We start from the raw sequence: 15,624 nt of genomic DNA, 5'->3' as shown, positions 1-15,624 counted from the left end.
TATTAAAAAAAGCAGGATGACTGCTTTTGGGTTTTAGATTGACTGTCGGGTGGTTTAATTGCTCGTCAGGGTGTGTTAGGGGGTCCACTTTACAAGGGTTTGCGCATGTAGAACACTCACAAGGCCAAATTTTTGATTTTGTTCACAGCAAGGGGTCCAGCGATTTATTTCGCTTCCTCAGATAAATGATCTGCTGCGGGACCCTTTCAATTAGTTTTAAAGCGCATCTGGGACGGCAGAGCGCAGACGCCATGCGTCTCTGAGGTGGAGGCAAAATGAGGCTTCGAGAAGCAGCTGAAATTTAGAAGAGGAGTGCGGGATTGGACTAAACCACATAAAGTGCAGAAAATCCCTTCTAATGGCGCGTAATTGGTTCTGTAATATCATTACAGGCGGATAATGGCCAGTTACAGGGCCCCGCGCTATTAAGGGTTTCCCTGGCGTGCAGCGTTTATGTTATTAAAGGGGGAATATAATGATATTTTAGTTATTAAATGCGCGTAATTAATTTATGCACCACTGAAAATAAAGTTGTTATTATGACCTCGGTGAGGTGCGTGGAGAAAATTGAAATCAAATAACGGTTGATAACTTTATCCCAATATTTGGTCTAGACAACTCTTGACAAGAGTGCAGGCCTTAAGTGTGTGTGTGTGTGCTTCCTGTCAGCGCCTTTCCTCTCCATCCTCTGATGATTGCTTAAAAGACTAAATGCAATTACTCATCTCATCTCCGTAGGTCGAGACACATTTACAAATAAACTTTAACTAGTTCAGGTTTTGCAGATTTTGCATAAGCCGTCGACTATTTTCAGGACCCTGGTCAGCACCACAGTTAAATAAAAGGTATGTCAGCTTTTCCGTCCAATTTTGAGTTATCGTGTTATTTTAATGTCCTCACATTTACCTGTGTTCTTGATTCAAAACTGTCCCACATGTCTTTTGTAACCTGCAAATAGTTTGGCATATATTCATAATCATAAATCTTCCTTTACGTCTGTGTATTTTTGAAATAACAAAGCCAGAAAAGCAGCCATCAGATTTATTGCATACAGTACATGCAAGATATGGAATTGCATTTATTTTTTTAATATAAAACACAGTTTTTAAAATGCCTGCAAATAACAGAGAGGCAATATTAATTTGTTTTGAAGTGACCAAAAACCTCTACAGTGTACAAGAAAGTTTATTATAAAATCTACAAAAACCTTTAGTGAGGTATAAAATGGCACCCTATTCTTAAACTTAATAGAAAGTTGGTATAATCTGACATCGCTGAGGTTTTTGAAGAACAAAGTTTGAGAGTAAACACATATCTGAATATGATATTACACCGTTTTAGTCAAATTAAAATAAATGAATTCAAGTATCACCAGGTACAAGCAACAATGAAAAAAAGAACAGAACAACCGCCAAACTCAATCACAGAAACTACCTTCAAGACTTGCTTAACTAATTATGACTTCATTAGGTAACCCAAGACTGTACGGCAAAATGTCTTTCCTGAACGCAAGCAACAAAAAATTGCAAGACAACAACTGTAAGCTTGAGCTTGAAGGGGTGTTTAAATGTTCTTCCCTCAGCGAAAGCTCTCTTTGAGTCTCCAGATGCCCTCCTGACCAGAGGTCCTATGAAAGTCACAGATACTCCTGAGTAGCTCTCTGAAGACAGGAGCCTGTTCCTGGGTCAGTCTCGGTTTGAAATACTCGAGCACTTCCTGGGTGGTGGCCTGTCCGTCCACACTCGCCTGGAAGGCTACAAAGTTGCGCAGATCCACCAACAGCTCATCGTGCTCAGTGGGCGGAGCAGCAGGAAGACTCCCTGCAGCTCCCGAGGCATCCTCCTCCTCCTCTTCTGGTTCTTCTCCCCTGGAGGGCATGCTGAGGTGATTACGGGCCTTCATCCGGGCCAGCAGAGAGGAGGATGACAGCGGGGTGGAATTCAAGTCACTTTCTGCACCCTCCCCGCTGAAATGAGCTCCCGAACCTGGTTTCTTTGACACAGACTTCTTTATAATAGCAGCATCCTAAACAAAAGAAATCAATGAATACACCCAAAAATGGCATCAGAAATGAAAAAACACAGAGTAACATCTTTTAATGAGAACCTGGCTATTACCTTGCATTTGGTTGAAGTGGGAACAGACTGAACAGAAGGTGTAGCTAAGAGAGAATTCTTCTTTTGTCCAAAGCGTTTCCTGAGAAGGCAAACAAGAGAATGACTTAAATACATTTGAGAAAATGATAAGTTTGTTTTAAATTAAATTAGTGAAGCTCTAAAAAAAAACAGAAAAAGAAAAAAACCCCACCGTGTCAGTGTGAGACTACATACTTTGCAGGGGCAGGAGGAGTTTTGAAGCGCAGTCTGCACTGCTGCCGGGAAATTTTAAGAGCTTTAAGGGCATCTTGAGCCACCTTATTGGCTTCTGCTTCCACAAGAACATAGTCAGGATTGGAAGACTCTATGATGGTGTCATGCTGCATCACACTGTGAATACCTGAGAAACACCATGGAAGAAAAGAACAGCACATTTAAGAATAAGAAAAAGAAGCTTGCCGTTTCGCAAATCTTGTATATAAAAATGTCTGATACTGCAGACGGTACAAAACAAACAAACCAACCAAAAAAAACTTCTACCAGATTTCTTGAACAGCTTTGCCAAGACATAATCGTCTGATTTCTTCTGGTCCTCTGTTGCATTGTCTTCGCTCTCTGATTTCTTATATGTTCTTTTCTTTACCAAATGAGAGATGCGGTGACCTTCGAATCGAGCATCCCGGGAGCGCTTGTGTTTCTTATGTTTGCGTTTGTCCAAGTCGTCCGAGTCACAGTGTTTCCTCTTCTCCCTGTGTTTCTGTGGGCTGGTCCGGGCAGAGTTTTTGTCTCTGTGCTGGTGAAAACTGGCTGAGTTTGAGGTATTTGTGTCTGGTTTGGCTGCATCACAGTCGCTGTTTTTATTTTGTCCCGCAGGTGCTATATCTACAGCATCCTGGTTGGTGCTTGGACTGTCTATCGGGACATTTTGTTTACCCTGAGAGTTTTTACTGCATGGAGAGGTACTTCCGGCCCTTAATGCAGGAGTGTGCGTGCTGTCTGTATCTGTATTAATGCAGGTTGCTGAGGAGTGTTTATGTGCATGGCTGCTGTGATTTACTTTGTGTGATGGCTTTGGCTTTTCGGGTTTTTTGGGCGCTTTGATGTCAGAACCTGTGCCTGTTTTTAGGGAGAAATAAACCAAATTAAATAAAATTAAATCCCTCAAGCTTATTTTAACAACCCAATAACTGGACAATGAAATGTTTCAACAGACCTGCAAAAATAGCACTTGTCTCTGTTCCCTGACCTCCATCTGGATCAGCTAGAGTAAACAGCTCATAGATGTCATTTGACTTGAAGAACCGTCGCTGTTTGGGATCCTTCAGTACTCGATTGGTTAGGAACTGTTTGAAGATTTGCCTGAATTACAGCAGATAAAATACAGAATTACATACTTGAATGCAAGCTGCCATTTCAGCTCAGCATGCAGTCCTGATCCCCTGTCACCACAGAGTAGTTTGGCTGATGGATGAGCACATTAGTTAACCTCACCACTGTAGGTATCAAAACACAATGCCTGCAGTTTTTCCAACTTGCTTTCTGAAAGCACTTTACAGACAAAAAAACAAACAGAGCAACAGTTTAGAAGTCCTCAATTGGCCATTTAATAATGCAGGAATGCTTTTCAATTACCTAGAACCGGGACAGTGCAAGTACTAATATAGCAGTGATGTAAGCAATTAGTCACGTCATTGCCAATACTCATGAATGTGTGAAATCAACAGAAAGAAAACTAAAACAAAAAGGCTCAGTGAGAGAAAACACAATGGCCAACAGAGGATTTTGTTTTTGCAATTGAATATTATCCTTATAAAGTGCTTAGAAAAGTAAACTGCTGTCTGACCTGTGGTAGATTTTCTCTTCAATGGTCCCAGCAGTCAGCAGTCTATAGATTGTTACTTGCTGCTTTTGACCGATCCTCCAAGCCCGTTCGCGAGCCTGCGAGCAGTGTAACACATTCAGAGCAAATGATTAAACCGAGCATTCAGTGAGAAAGGAGGAAAAGCGATGTTACAGAGCAGCAAGTGAACCAGGCAACAAGAAATTGGAAACGCATGAAAAGCTGGCATCCAACAAGAAAAAAAAAAAGTAGGCAATTTAATGTGACAAATCACAACTCCAAGGAACATTAAGACTCACATGAGAAATAATTCACTGAGTCAATGTTTTTAATTATTTTACGTGTGGCTGTCTAACCTGTGTGTCAGTACTGGGGTTCCAGTCTGGGTCATAAATGATGACTCTATTGGCTCCAGTCAGATTGACTCCCAGACCTCCGACTTTAGTGGTCAACAAGAAGATAAAAATGGATTTGTCCTGAAAAAGAAAAGAAAAGAGAGAAGCAGAGAAAATACTGGTGATTAATGAACCCAATCTGCAATTTCATACTCTCTTTGATAATCACTTTCGGCTATAATCCTGTAAAAAAAAAAAATTTCATTAGTAAATTGTTAAAATTTAATGCAAGTAAGATAACAATCTCCTGCTCTCAAATTATTCTCAAATTAAACCCTATTTAAAGACGATAAAACAGCTTTATCTAAATGCAGTGTATGTTGATCAGATTTAGTATTAGATACAACACATTTTTAAAAAGTTTTAGTTTTAAAGAGTGCTTTAATGCTAAGTGATATTTCAACATCTTCCACACACAGAAAATTGAGCACATCCACTTTGAACAACAGATTTTCATCAATTAGCGTCCCCACCTCGGGGTGAGAAGGATTCCACTGAAGCATTTGGTCCCTCAGGGCAGGATTTTCATTGGAAACACATACAGCCATTAGAGATGACTAATCCTTACCTCATTGTAGCGAGCGATGAGAGGCTGTCGGGAAGATATTGTAGTCGTGCCGTCCATTTTCAGGTACGAGTAGTTATTCTCCCTTACAAACACCTCCAAGATGTCCAGCATCTGGAAGGAGTGGGAGGATAAAGACAGCAGAAAGAGGAGATAAAGACGGGGAAAGAAGGGCTGAGGTTTGGATTATCTCTAAAAGGATTAGAGCAGATTAATATTACATGGACAGAGATACCGACAGGGAGGGTCTCAGGTTCCCTCTGAGGTATAATCTCATTGGTATTGACTGCAACAGCTGGGGCCTCCATCACATATACACACTCTCTCACTTCCTCACTTTTTCCTTCTGTCTCGCACATTCACAGACACACTAAATTTAACAGGCTTATAGGTAGCTGGCAACACGTACAAATATATATACATGACACCACAATTTAAGATGTAAAGGAGGAAAGAATTATCTTGGCTTTACAAAAATCTTTTGTATTTATACAAACCATTGTTAATGCGTCTTTAATACTGGTGCTTATTTCAGGAAAGTGTTCCTCACCTGTCTGGACTGAGTGAAGAGCAGGACTCTGTGGCCCTGTCTGAACCAGAGACGTAGCAGCGACTCCACAACAATCAGCTTGCCCGAGCGCTTCCAAAAGCCAAAGTGTTCCTCTTCAGTTAGCTGGTCCTCAGGGATTCCTCTCAGTATCCGGGGTCCGCCTGAGAAAAGGTCTGGGTGGTTACAGATCTTACGCAGAGCTATCAAACCTGAGAACACCTACATGAGACAAAAAGAAAAAGGAGATTCCTTCATGAACGCTGTCAGAAGAACTGATGTCAACTTTGATAAATTTACAGATTTTTACTGTGTTGCATCTTAAAAAAATCTACAGGAATGAGTTACATAATTTATTTAAAGACAATTTAGCCAGTTTTCCTGATGGAGGCCCAGTGGTCACTGCATTAGTAATGGTGGTTAATGGACTGAGAGTGACCACTGAATACGTCTGTAAGAGCACGCATGTGTGCGTATATGCATAATCTGTGGTCACCTCTAGCTCTCCAACCACGTCCATTTGGTCAGTGGTGATAAATGGTAGTTTCTCTCTCAAGGGTCTCACTAATGTGAGAAACACAACTGTACAACCTTCTCGAATTGAACCTCTTAAACAATACCAAAGTCAAGCTATTAGGGGTTTAACATACATGGCAAAAATAATTTCAATTCCACAGATTCCACTTAAAGGTGGGGATCTTTAATTGTACGAGAGTTGATAAAAATCCACACGTCTCTGTGAGAGGGAGGTAAACGGAAATGCCTCTGTTAGGTGGTTAAATAATGAATGTCTTGTTCCAGGAAGTCTTCTACTTTGGCTTTTCTTATCCTCGTAAAGTGTGTGTCAACCAAACACAGAAGCAGAACACAAACTATGAAGACTCACCTGCATGTCCCCATTTAGTATTTGGTAGACCTCTTTGGAATCTAAGAAGCTCTGATACACTTGACGCTGCTCTGCTGTCAATCTGCAAAACAGAACCTACACACAGACACAAACACACACAATAGAGGGCAGGGTAAGAGTTTATAATGAGCAGTGAACATCCACTTTAAAGCCCCTTGATGAAGTGAAGTGTTTGAGAAGAGAAATTAGAAGGAAGCAACGGCTTTTTTTGAAGCCACCGGTGTCCTGAGGGACTGACTTAATGAGCAGAAGTGGACTGAGAAGTCCACCAGCGTCAGCCGCAAGGACAGACCAGAGACCAGCCGCCTTAATGAATACCTGCTTCTTTTACTTTACTGGGACTTTATTAGCTGGTTTCACCTGACAGGGGCCATGCACATTCATCAAATACTCCTTAGATGTGGCACATAATAGTCACATCCAATCAGATAAACATCTCCCCTGTTAAGAGATGCAGGCGTTAGATGCTGTTCAATACTTAGAGCAGGGTCAAGTGTCTTAGAGTATGATGAATACCTGTTCATTTTTGTCAGGTAAGGAGAGGTTAGCCTTGACGTCTGCCTTCATTCTTCTGAGCAGGTAAGGATTTATGGTGTCCCTCAGCACACATGCGCATTTAAATGCTGTCTGGACCTTAAAAAAATAAATAAAAATCACACCTTTAAGGATAAACAAACTGCTTTAAAACAAAAGGAACCTTCAGGTCAGCATGCAAAGCAAACACATACACACTCCTGTCAGCGCTCATGTTTCCTAAGGCATGGCTGGGCTGTTGTTTGGCCACTCATCTGCTATCTCTCATCACCTCATGTTGCTGTCCCTCTAAGCGGTACAAGCCATTCAACATTGATCTGAGTGCTGCTGGTCTCGAGGGACACAGCCTTCTTTCATCAGTGCTGCTGGCCAGTTCCAGTGGAAACAGAGGGGGAGATTGAGACACACTTGGTCCACACTAGAAGCCCCACTGCAAATGGCCTGCTAAACTGTATGTAGGGTCAGTGCTAAAAGCCAGTTAGTCTTTTAAACATTAACTCACTGGGGATCCACGGGGGGGATCAAAGACACCCTTGGCAAAGCTGGAGGGGACAATAACATGGTGGTATCTTGAGCTCAATGGGGTAAAGTGGAGAGGAAAGAAAAAACAAAAACGAGGAAGGCAGCAGATGATCCAGTGATCTCGACGCAAGCTGTTGAGTGGATTCACATGGGGCTGCAAATGCATGCCTCAGTAATAGAGCCTATATGTACATGCTCATAAAGCCCCACCTCAAACACATATGTTTTCTTTAAAACATACATCTAGTTGAACATACATGAACTTTATGTATCATCTCAGGGCCTGTTTTGCTGCTCTGAGAATTTAGAGAAGAAGATAAGGCAGCAGAGCTTTGCCCTCTCTGACCATTTAATAACATTAATAATTAGTAAAGGTTTTTATTATCGACAGCGGAAGAAGCATCAATAGCCATCTTAAATAATTAAATCTATTCAGTCAGTGAGTTATTAACGATTGGACACTAATGACAAAGGGCTACAATTTAGCTCCCCGCCTTTCTACTTTAGCCTCTCCCTCTCTCACACACTGGGGATGCACAGAAGTTTTCTTGCATGGGCCTACATTATCCTGCACTGCACCTAATGGCTTCCATCAAGCTTTCCAAAACTGTGCATACATGAATAGAAGGTATTTTCAAATTAGCATAGCCCATTTATGCTCCACCCTTATGATACAGTTACAGAAATAGTAGAGTTGTTGGATTAACTGGCTCCTGTCTGGAATGATTTAACCATTACAATAACATTACTCCACTTCAAAAGAGGAAAAGGACACACAACCAGAACTGAAATAAATTATTATTTCACAATTTTGTGTGTGTACCTGTACAGGAGATGCATTACTATATCCACCCATAGTAATTGGCACGGAGAACTGCTCCATAAAAACAGGCAATGTCCCCAGTTTGCCGGGGAACACAAAATCAAACAGAGACCACAGCTCCTTCAAATTGTTCTGCATTGGTGAGCCTGACAGGATGAATCTGTGAGGAGTGCGAAACTAGAGAAGAGAAAATTAAAAAAAATTATTAATTAATTACAACCGCATGAACTTTGCTTATGTTCATGCATGCGTCCATGCGTATATAATACCTGTTTGCAAGCAACAGTAACTCCAGCATTTGGATTCCTGATCTTATGACCCTCGTCCAATATAATGTAGTGCCAGTCGTAGAGCTGTAGGGTTTCCTGCATATTCCTCACAGCTGAATATGAAGTGATAAGGATACCATGACATGCTGCTATTTCTGGAATGAGCTTTTCCTGCAACATGGGGGGAAAAAGCAAAGACACAAACCTTAATATTTAAACCTTAATATAAACCAGTGCAGTTATTAACCATGTCTAGTATCATATACTTCAAAGAATGTACCAAGTAGGGGATCATTATCAATGTGGCTTTAAAAAGAGGGAAAGAGTGGGAGGTAAGGTCAGGAGCTAATACTGTAAACAGACCTCTAGTGCCCCCCAGAGGGAAAAAAAGATTGTATAAAACTCATGAACAGCTACCTTGTTGCTAGTGAAGGACCCAGTTTCATGTAGGACTGCCACTCGGAAAAGAGGCCACCAGGTATGAAACTCCTTCACCCACTGGTGCATGACTGTAGCTGGGCACACAATGACTGTTGGACCCAGACCAGCATACCTACAGCAAAACAAACACCACAGACACGTGTTTAATCGAAAACCAGAGATTAAGATGGGTAAACAATGGAACTGTGTTCATTAAACTTTGGATAACCTGAGCAGGCTTCAGTAGCAAATCACAGCCATCATTTTTACAGTGTAAAATAAAAGGTCTTTTCCCTATTAAGTAAAATAATGTATATATGCTTAGATTGCAATGACAATATATGATGCATTCAAGGATGAGGAACAGCGCACAGCGGAATGACGCAACTACAAAGCCTTGTACTTACAATAAATCAAAGAAAGTGTGTGGAGATATCCTCAGCTCCACTGTGAAAATCTACAAGAACTTTGCCAAACACACACACAGGCACGCACAAAAGATACACTAATGGGCTGGTATGAACCTCTGCCTAGTGGAAGCTATTGATACTGGACCATAATTGAGTTTGCAAGCAATCAATTTGTGGGCGTCTATAGTAGACAGAGTATTGACCATCAGGGAAGCTCCACCCAATAAATGTACGAGTGTTGTTCGAGGAAGTAAACCCAGATTATCAGCAGCGCTCTGTCATGTTTTTGCCGGTTGATTTGTTGTCACCCACCTGCTCTACCCCCACCTCATGAGCCTGAAATTCATTTTAAGGGTTCACGCAGACACTCACTCTAACGCATTCTCACTTTCAAACACCCCCCCCCCCCCACCCCCCCCACCCCCCCCACCCCCACACACACACAGAGTGTCAGTGTTTTCTCTGATGTCCGCAGTAAAAAAAAAAAAAAGAAAAAAAGTGAAGAGTCTGATAATTGAAACATGTTTAATAATTCAGATGAACACTCTCAAGTAGAAATCCCCCTGATCAAATATTCATACCATACAGACACACAGTCTCTGGACACAGTTTGTGTGTACGCATGTGTGTGTGCGCACACCTGTAGTTGGACCCTCTGGTTCTCAGTTTGCTGTAGCTCAGTCCAGCCAGAAAGCTGATGACCTGGATGGTTTTACCCAATCCCATCTCATCCCCCAAGATGCCCCCTGCCTGCTGACAGTGGAGTTCCCACATCCACCGCACACCCGTCTGCTGGTACCTGAAAAGGTCATTGACATAAATGCAAACACTTGAAACACATGGTTGTAACAGCAACCATGGACAATCCACATAAACACACATAAAGGGTTGACAGTAATCTCATAGATCAGCTATGCTCGTCAGTGACCAGTCCACGTTGCTCAAGTGTCATTAAACGACATAATCCTAGGAGCTGAAGGGGCAATGAATGATGTGAAGAGTAATGACTGCACTTGCAATCTCAAAGTTAATTTTATCACGGTGAGTATTACACTATTATTAAAACCATGCATAGTAGGTGTGACAAACATTGCAAAGGCAATATGGAGTAAAAATCACAATGAGAGTTGGGCTGGCAATCTTATCAATCACATAAAACTCAAACTGATGTTTTTCTCATAACCGTTTCATAGTAGCCCACAGATTTTTTTAACAGTAACTACCAGTGAACTTCAGAAGCAGTGAACAAATAAATTTGCAAGGCTTGCTGATGAAATAATCATTATTTTTTCAGAGCAGTGACTGTGATGCAGAACAAAGTACACATATAATCTTTATGCAAAAAATGTTTTATTAGTCCTTGTTATCACTTTCTCACTTGATAAAAGTGGCTCTATCTACATGCATGGATATTTAACATAACTCATTCCCATAATCAATGTTTCGGACTGAACTTACTTGTAAAGCTTTTTCCAGAGAAAACCAGGAACTTTGAAGCCTTCGTCAAATTCTGCATCGCTGTCATCGGTTAGCTCCTCACCCCTTTCTCTCTTCTCCTCCCTTTCTCGAAGACGCTGACGCTTCCATCTCCTGTTGAGAAAATTAATATACACTGATGAAGTGTTTGCACACCGATGTGATAAAATGAATTTCTTTATTTTAGTTAGAAGCTCACAACCGCAAGGGGTAAGCTCAGTGAGCTTGGGTGCTGAGAACAAACACCTGCTTCCTCTTTTAAAAAGACTAATACACTACCTGAACAACAGTGAAGAATTCAACCTGTTTAAACTTTCAGTGATGTATATTGTTACAGATGCAAAATGAAAACAACTAAGAGATCCAAACTAAATCAGACATTTCAAGTGAATATAGTGCAAACCTAAACAGGATAAGTGGAGACTGGATAGAAAGGTGTTCTATTTGCACCTCTCGCACTCCATGCTTTATTTGAGCATTTGTCTACACAGGTGTAAGGATAGCGAATGTTTTGAGTTGAAGGTATTTCCCTTGAGCGGTGGAACATCTACAGCAAAAAGGGAAATGTTAAAGGAAAACAGTTTTAATAGTGCAGGAGAGAGGGCAGTTAGAGGCACAGTCGTCGCACAGCAAATGAAGATTGATACAGACAATTAGTAGTGCGAGTTCCCCAGAAAGGTGTGAGGTACAGAGGATAAGAATCCATCTTCATTTGGGCCTGGTCCTGTCACCCTGCCACGAAACTGGTCCTTAAGCTAGGCCTGGGAGACCACACTCTCTAATTAAGTCAAGACTAAGCATTGGTTCAGTTAATTACACTTTTCTGCCCCCACTCCACCTCCCACCCAACTACAAATACTGCCCGCTCTAATAATATCATTCCACGTATAAGCTAGTCTCACCGTCCATGCCGTGTCTATGCTGTGGAATTGACATTCAGTCACTATAGTGTAGAAAAAGGACACATGCCAACACAATTTATTTGGCAGCTATAAATATGAAATCTCATTAGGGCTGCTCTTCCATTAATTTGAGCATTAGAGTGAGTGAGTGTATAAAACCATGTGCAGGAGGATAATTAGGCCAGTGTGAGAGCAGAGAGAGAAGAAGAGCAGGGAGTGAATTTGCTTAGTCAAGAAACAGCTGCCAATCTCATCTGGGATTAACTCTCTTTCTGCACTATGGAGCCAGCAGAAAAAGAGACAACTGCTTCCTCCTTAAGTAAAAGGAATAACAATAGCACACAGCACTGCCATTACAAATGTGATGCAAAATAAAAGGAACAATCTGGTGGGTTTTTGAGCATGGCATATGCAGGCATAAGTTGCTGCTTTCGTTTTGTAAAAACTCTGCACACCTTTGCACCCAACCACAGATCTAAACATGAGTTTAGAGCAATGTTAGTAGTGCATGATCGTACCTTATTCGCTGCCTATAATACTCCACATCTCCATCATCTTTGTATTTTTTCGGTTTTCCCTTGTCATCATCCTCTTCATCTGTACTTTCAGGGTGGTATTCTTCCTCACTGTCACTTTTCTTTACTTTTTTCCTCCCTTTCCCTTCGATTTTTCTCTTGTATGGTTTCAACTCATACTCTTCATCATCATCATCTCCAAAGCCCTCCTCCATGGCTTCTCTCTCCTCTTGGTCAGGATCTATTCCTTCATCACTGGGGAGGTACTCTGACCCCTCGCTGTCTGTCTCCTCTCCTTCAGTGTGACGTTTTCTCCGTTGCTTTTGGAGCTGTGGCTCAGCCTTGGGCCGGGCCTTAGGATGGGCCTTTAAAGCAGTTACCTGGAGCTTTCGCATGCGCTTACGCAGTTTTTTATCCTTGGAAGATGAAACCATTCCTTTGGTTTTCTCTCTTGAATCTCCACCGGTTCCAACCCCAGAGCTTTTCTTCTTCTTAAAGAGAGGGACTCTCTTCCTCTCAGTAGCCAACTTGGCCTGGTCTGCCAGGTACTGGTCAAAAGCAGAGTTCTCCGCAAGCATCAGTTTTCGAGGCTCCTTCTTTACCTCCTTCTGTTGGATTCGGGTTCCAAAAGGAGTCATGTGACCTTTCCGGATAAGCTCTTCCCATTCGGTCTCCTGAGATGGCATGAGCATGCTGCCCAACGTGGATGGTCCCGCTTCTGGTACAACACACACAAATACAGATTCAGAGATTTTCTTCACTGCCAGAATCAACACGAATGCCTACAGGAAAACTCTTAAGGATTCAGAAGGGTCTATTTATGTTTTAGAGAAGGAAAATATTTCTTGCTAGCTTGAATTTTAGGTGTGAAATACATATTATGTGTATTGTTATGTGTATTGCACAATATTATGTGTGAAAACAGACTTGTGTAGCAACAAACAATACAAGAGGAGAGTTGTCACACCTATTTAAGCCTGTGTCAGAAGTGAAATCTGCTGAAGGCAGAAAGCAAATGGACACCCTGCTATTCTAAACAGCCATTAATGCACAGTAAATTTCCTTCATCAACCTAATATGGACCATAATCAGTGAATGCTACAAGTTAGGCATCTTGGTCGCCACAAAAATTGCTTCCACCCACTGATCAGTGGTTAATGTTTCCAGTCAGTACACAAAAAACAACACGTTACCTTCCTCTCCATCATCTTCTGCCAAAAACTCAAATTCCACCCTTTGAGTGTCCTCTCCTCCCAGAATGGCTTGAAGTCGCTTCTGTTTGGCTCTGACTTTCTTCAGCTGTTTCTCCTGTATGACAAGTTTTTTCATCACCACAATCACACCATTATTATTATTATGTTATTACATCATCATCATATAAACCAGATTACTTTATTTTAAAACGTTACACATGTAGTATTTTACCTTATTTTCTTTCTGTCTTTTGACAGACTCAATCTTCCTACTGATGTCTTTACTGGAGGCTGCGTAAGGAGAAAGCTGCTCAATAATCTTGTTGATATGTTTTAAAGATGCTGTAACAGACCTGCAACACACATGATTAAAAGCAGAAGACTTATTAGTCCCTTGACGTTTTGCTACTTGTTAATAAATTTTTTTTTTAGTTTATAGCATCTCAACAAAGTAATATGATTACTTCAACACAACACACAAAAACCATTTGCGTTTTTGTTTTGTTTTTTTTAAATTCCTGTACCTGACATCATCCAACACAGACTGATACTCCTTCTCGGCTTCAGCTTTAACAGCAGCCTGACTGGCCTCCTGGATCGCCTCGTCCACTTGCTGCAAAACACCTTGTTCAAGTATGTGCTGGTCATACACAGCCACACCAAGACCTTGGAGCTCATCAGCTCCCGAACTGGCAGAAGCTGCTTGGATGCGCTGTCGGTCAATCTGCAGCAAGGCTCCAGACCTTTTCCCAGCTAAATGCACCAAAGATAACACATAAAATGATTTTATAAGGATATAATGACATTCTCCATCTCCTCTCTCAACATGCTGCACAGCTCACCGCTGTTGCCCTCCCCAGGTCCAGTGTTGGCAGGATAGGCTGCAGCAGCCTCCGGGGCCTGGCTGTTTTCAGGGAAAGTACAGACTGCTGAGCCGCCTGTAGCTCCATCCTCCTCCATTCCTCCCGGGGTGAGGGCAGCACTAGCCGGGCTAGAAAGAGAGGAGGGCACCTGGTCCTCTGTACCGTCTACAGGCATAGTGAAGCAGCTGCCAGAAGTGTCAAACAGATGTCAAACAAGTCATTTAAGCCATTGTCTCGTCTAAGCTGTTAAAGAACTGCTTTAAATAGAGAAATAAAACTAAACAGTTATTGCTTGTCGTCTTTTTATTGCGTCCAAAAAGGCTGCGTTAACTCTGAACGGTATTATGTAACGATCGGAATCTAAACCTAGCTTATATCCATGGTTACTAACGATTAACGGAGGGGTCTTAAACTAATTATGTGAATGTGGAGGCTCGTAATGGGAAGAAATGAATGTAAATAATACCAATTTAAATTAAAGAAGGTACCACATTAGCGGTTAGACGCTGAGTTATAGGATAGGCATAAAACTGAAAGAAACGTTCAAGTCTCTCACAACCTATTGTTTACGTGGCTAGGCTAACCTGCTAAGCTAACAGTGAGCCGAACATCATCAGCTGTTCAGCTTCAACAAACAGAAGACGTTCAAAGGACCAAACATGTTCAGATATGTTCCTACTACAGCACCCACTGTTTCTCGCTGTTTGAGTAAAATCTGGTCCATTAAGCCCAGCGTCAAAGCGACAGTGACAATGAGATACTCACAAAACGTGCAGTTATACAACATCACTGGCTCGCTTTATGTCATATTGCTCACCAGCCGCTTCCTGGTTTCCGGTGTTAGTGAAGGCATCCGTTCAATGATTAACTTGCTGAACAGCGCCCTCTGCTGGTTGACAGCAGCAGAGAAAATTGCACTCTAGATGGCGCCACAAAACCACTTATTTTTGCCTTAACATTGGAGAAACTGTGAACCACATTTTCAAAAACAACTCTTTGCGTTTTTAGGGAACTACTTAGACATTTCAGTCATTATTAATATGCAGGAATGTGACAAATTAAAGGAAAATGCCGAGAAGATTGAAGATCTGGTGGGTCTGCTACCGGCTTTGCAGGCATTTTTTGTTTTGTCTCCTTAGAGGGAAGGATCACTGCAGATCAGCACAGAAGTTATGATCTTTATCTTGTGATAAAATTCTTTTTTGCACTAATGGCAGAGGATGACAATGATCCCATTTACAGGCACAAAGGATCACAGAGTGATGAGAACGTCATCAAATAACGTGAATCATACACTATGACCCCGACAGTCATCAGACCTTGGCTTAACTGAACAGTGATTGTTGA

The 15,624-nt window shown here is 41.6% G+C and overlaps 1 protein-coding gene across 4 annotated transcripts; it reads right to left on the bottom strand.

The window, feature by feature from the left end:
• Positions 1-1,026: 1,026 nt before the first annotated feature.
• Positions 1,027-15,128, bottom strand: ercc6 (excision repair cross-complementation group 6). Of its 4 annotated transcripts, none has more exons than XM_084948851.1 (22): positions 15,043-15,128; positions 14,257-14,462; positions 13,939-14,167; positions 13,647-13,767; positions 13,415-13,529; positions 12,225-12,939; positions 10,787-10,918; positions 9,969-10,127; positions 8,916-9,051; positions 8,499-8,669; positions 8,230-8,406; positions 6,867-6,983; positions 6,330-6,425; positions 5,447-5,665; positions 4,900-5,010; positions 4,293-4,412; positions 3,940-4,034; positions 3,310-3,455; positions 2,637-3,212; positions 2,331-2,496; positions 2,118-2,196; positions 1,027-2,025 (listed from the first exon to the last, which is right to left on the bottom strand). In XM_084948851.1, exons 2-22 carry the CDS (start codon positions 14,450-14,452, stop codon positions 1,579-1,581), a joined length of 4,323 nt encoding a protein of 1,440 aa, XP_084804977.1. In that variant the 5' UTR covers positions 14,453-14,462; positions 15,043-15,128; the 3' UTR covers positions 1,027-1,578. The 4 variants fall into 4 exon arrangements, with proteins under 4 accessions (XP_084804977.1, XP_084804979.1, XP_084804978.1 ...); XM_084948853.1 differs by having other exon boundaries at positions 15,095-15,111; XM_084948852.1 differs by lacking the exon at positions 15,043-15,128 and adding an exon at positions 14,969-14,987.
• Positions 15,129-15,624: the final 496 nt, after the last annotated feature.

The sequence above is a fragment of the Perissodus microlepis genome, chromosome 13 (genome assembly GCF_051167445.1).
Source record: "Perissodus microlepis isolate ML-2025 ecotype Zambia chromosome 13, ASM5116744v1, whole genome shotgun sequence".
In the NCBI taxonomy this organism is placed as follows: Eukaryota; Metazoa; Chordata; class Actinopteri; order Cichliformes; family Cichlidae; genus Perissodus; species Perissodus microlepis.
Note: the sequence above shows the minus strand (reverse complement) of the source record. Positions and strands in the feature narration are given on the sequence as shown.

Bases quoted from the DNA above. Each gene is read 5' to 3' on its own strand.
- ercc6 (XM_084948851.1), bottom strand. From the start codon at position 14,452: ATGCCTGTAGACGGTACAGAGGACCAGGTGCCCTCCTCTCTTTCTAGC. The intron at 13,768-13,938 runs GTACAGGAATTT...TGTGTGTTGCAG, and splicing joins TCTGTGTTGGATGATGTCAG to GTCTGTTACAGCATCTTTAA. The intron at 8,670-8,915 runs GTAGCTGTTCAT...CCCATGTTGCAG, and splicing joins GGTCCTTCACTAGCAACAAG to GAAAAGCTCATTCCAGAAAT.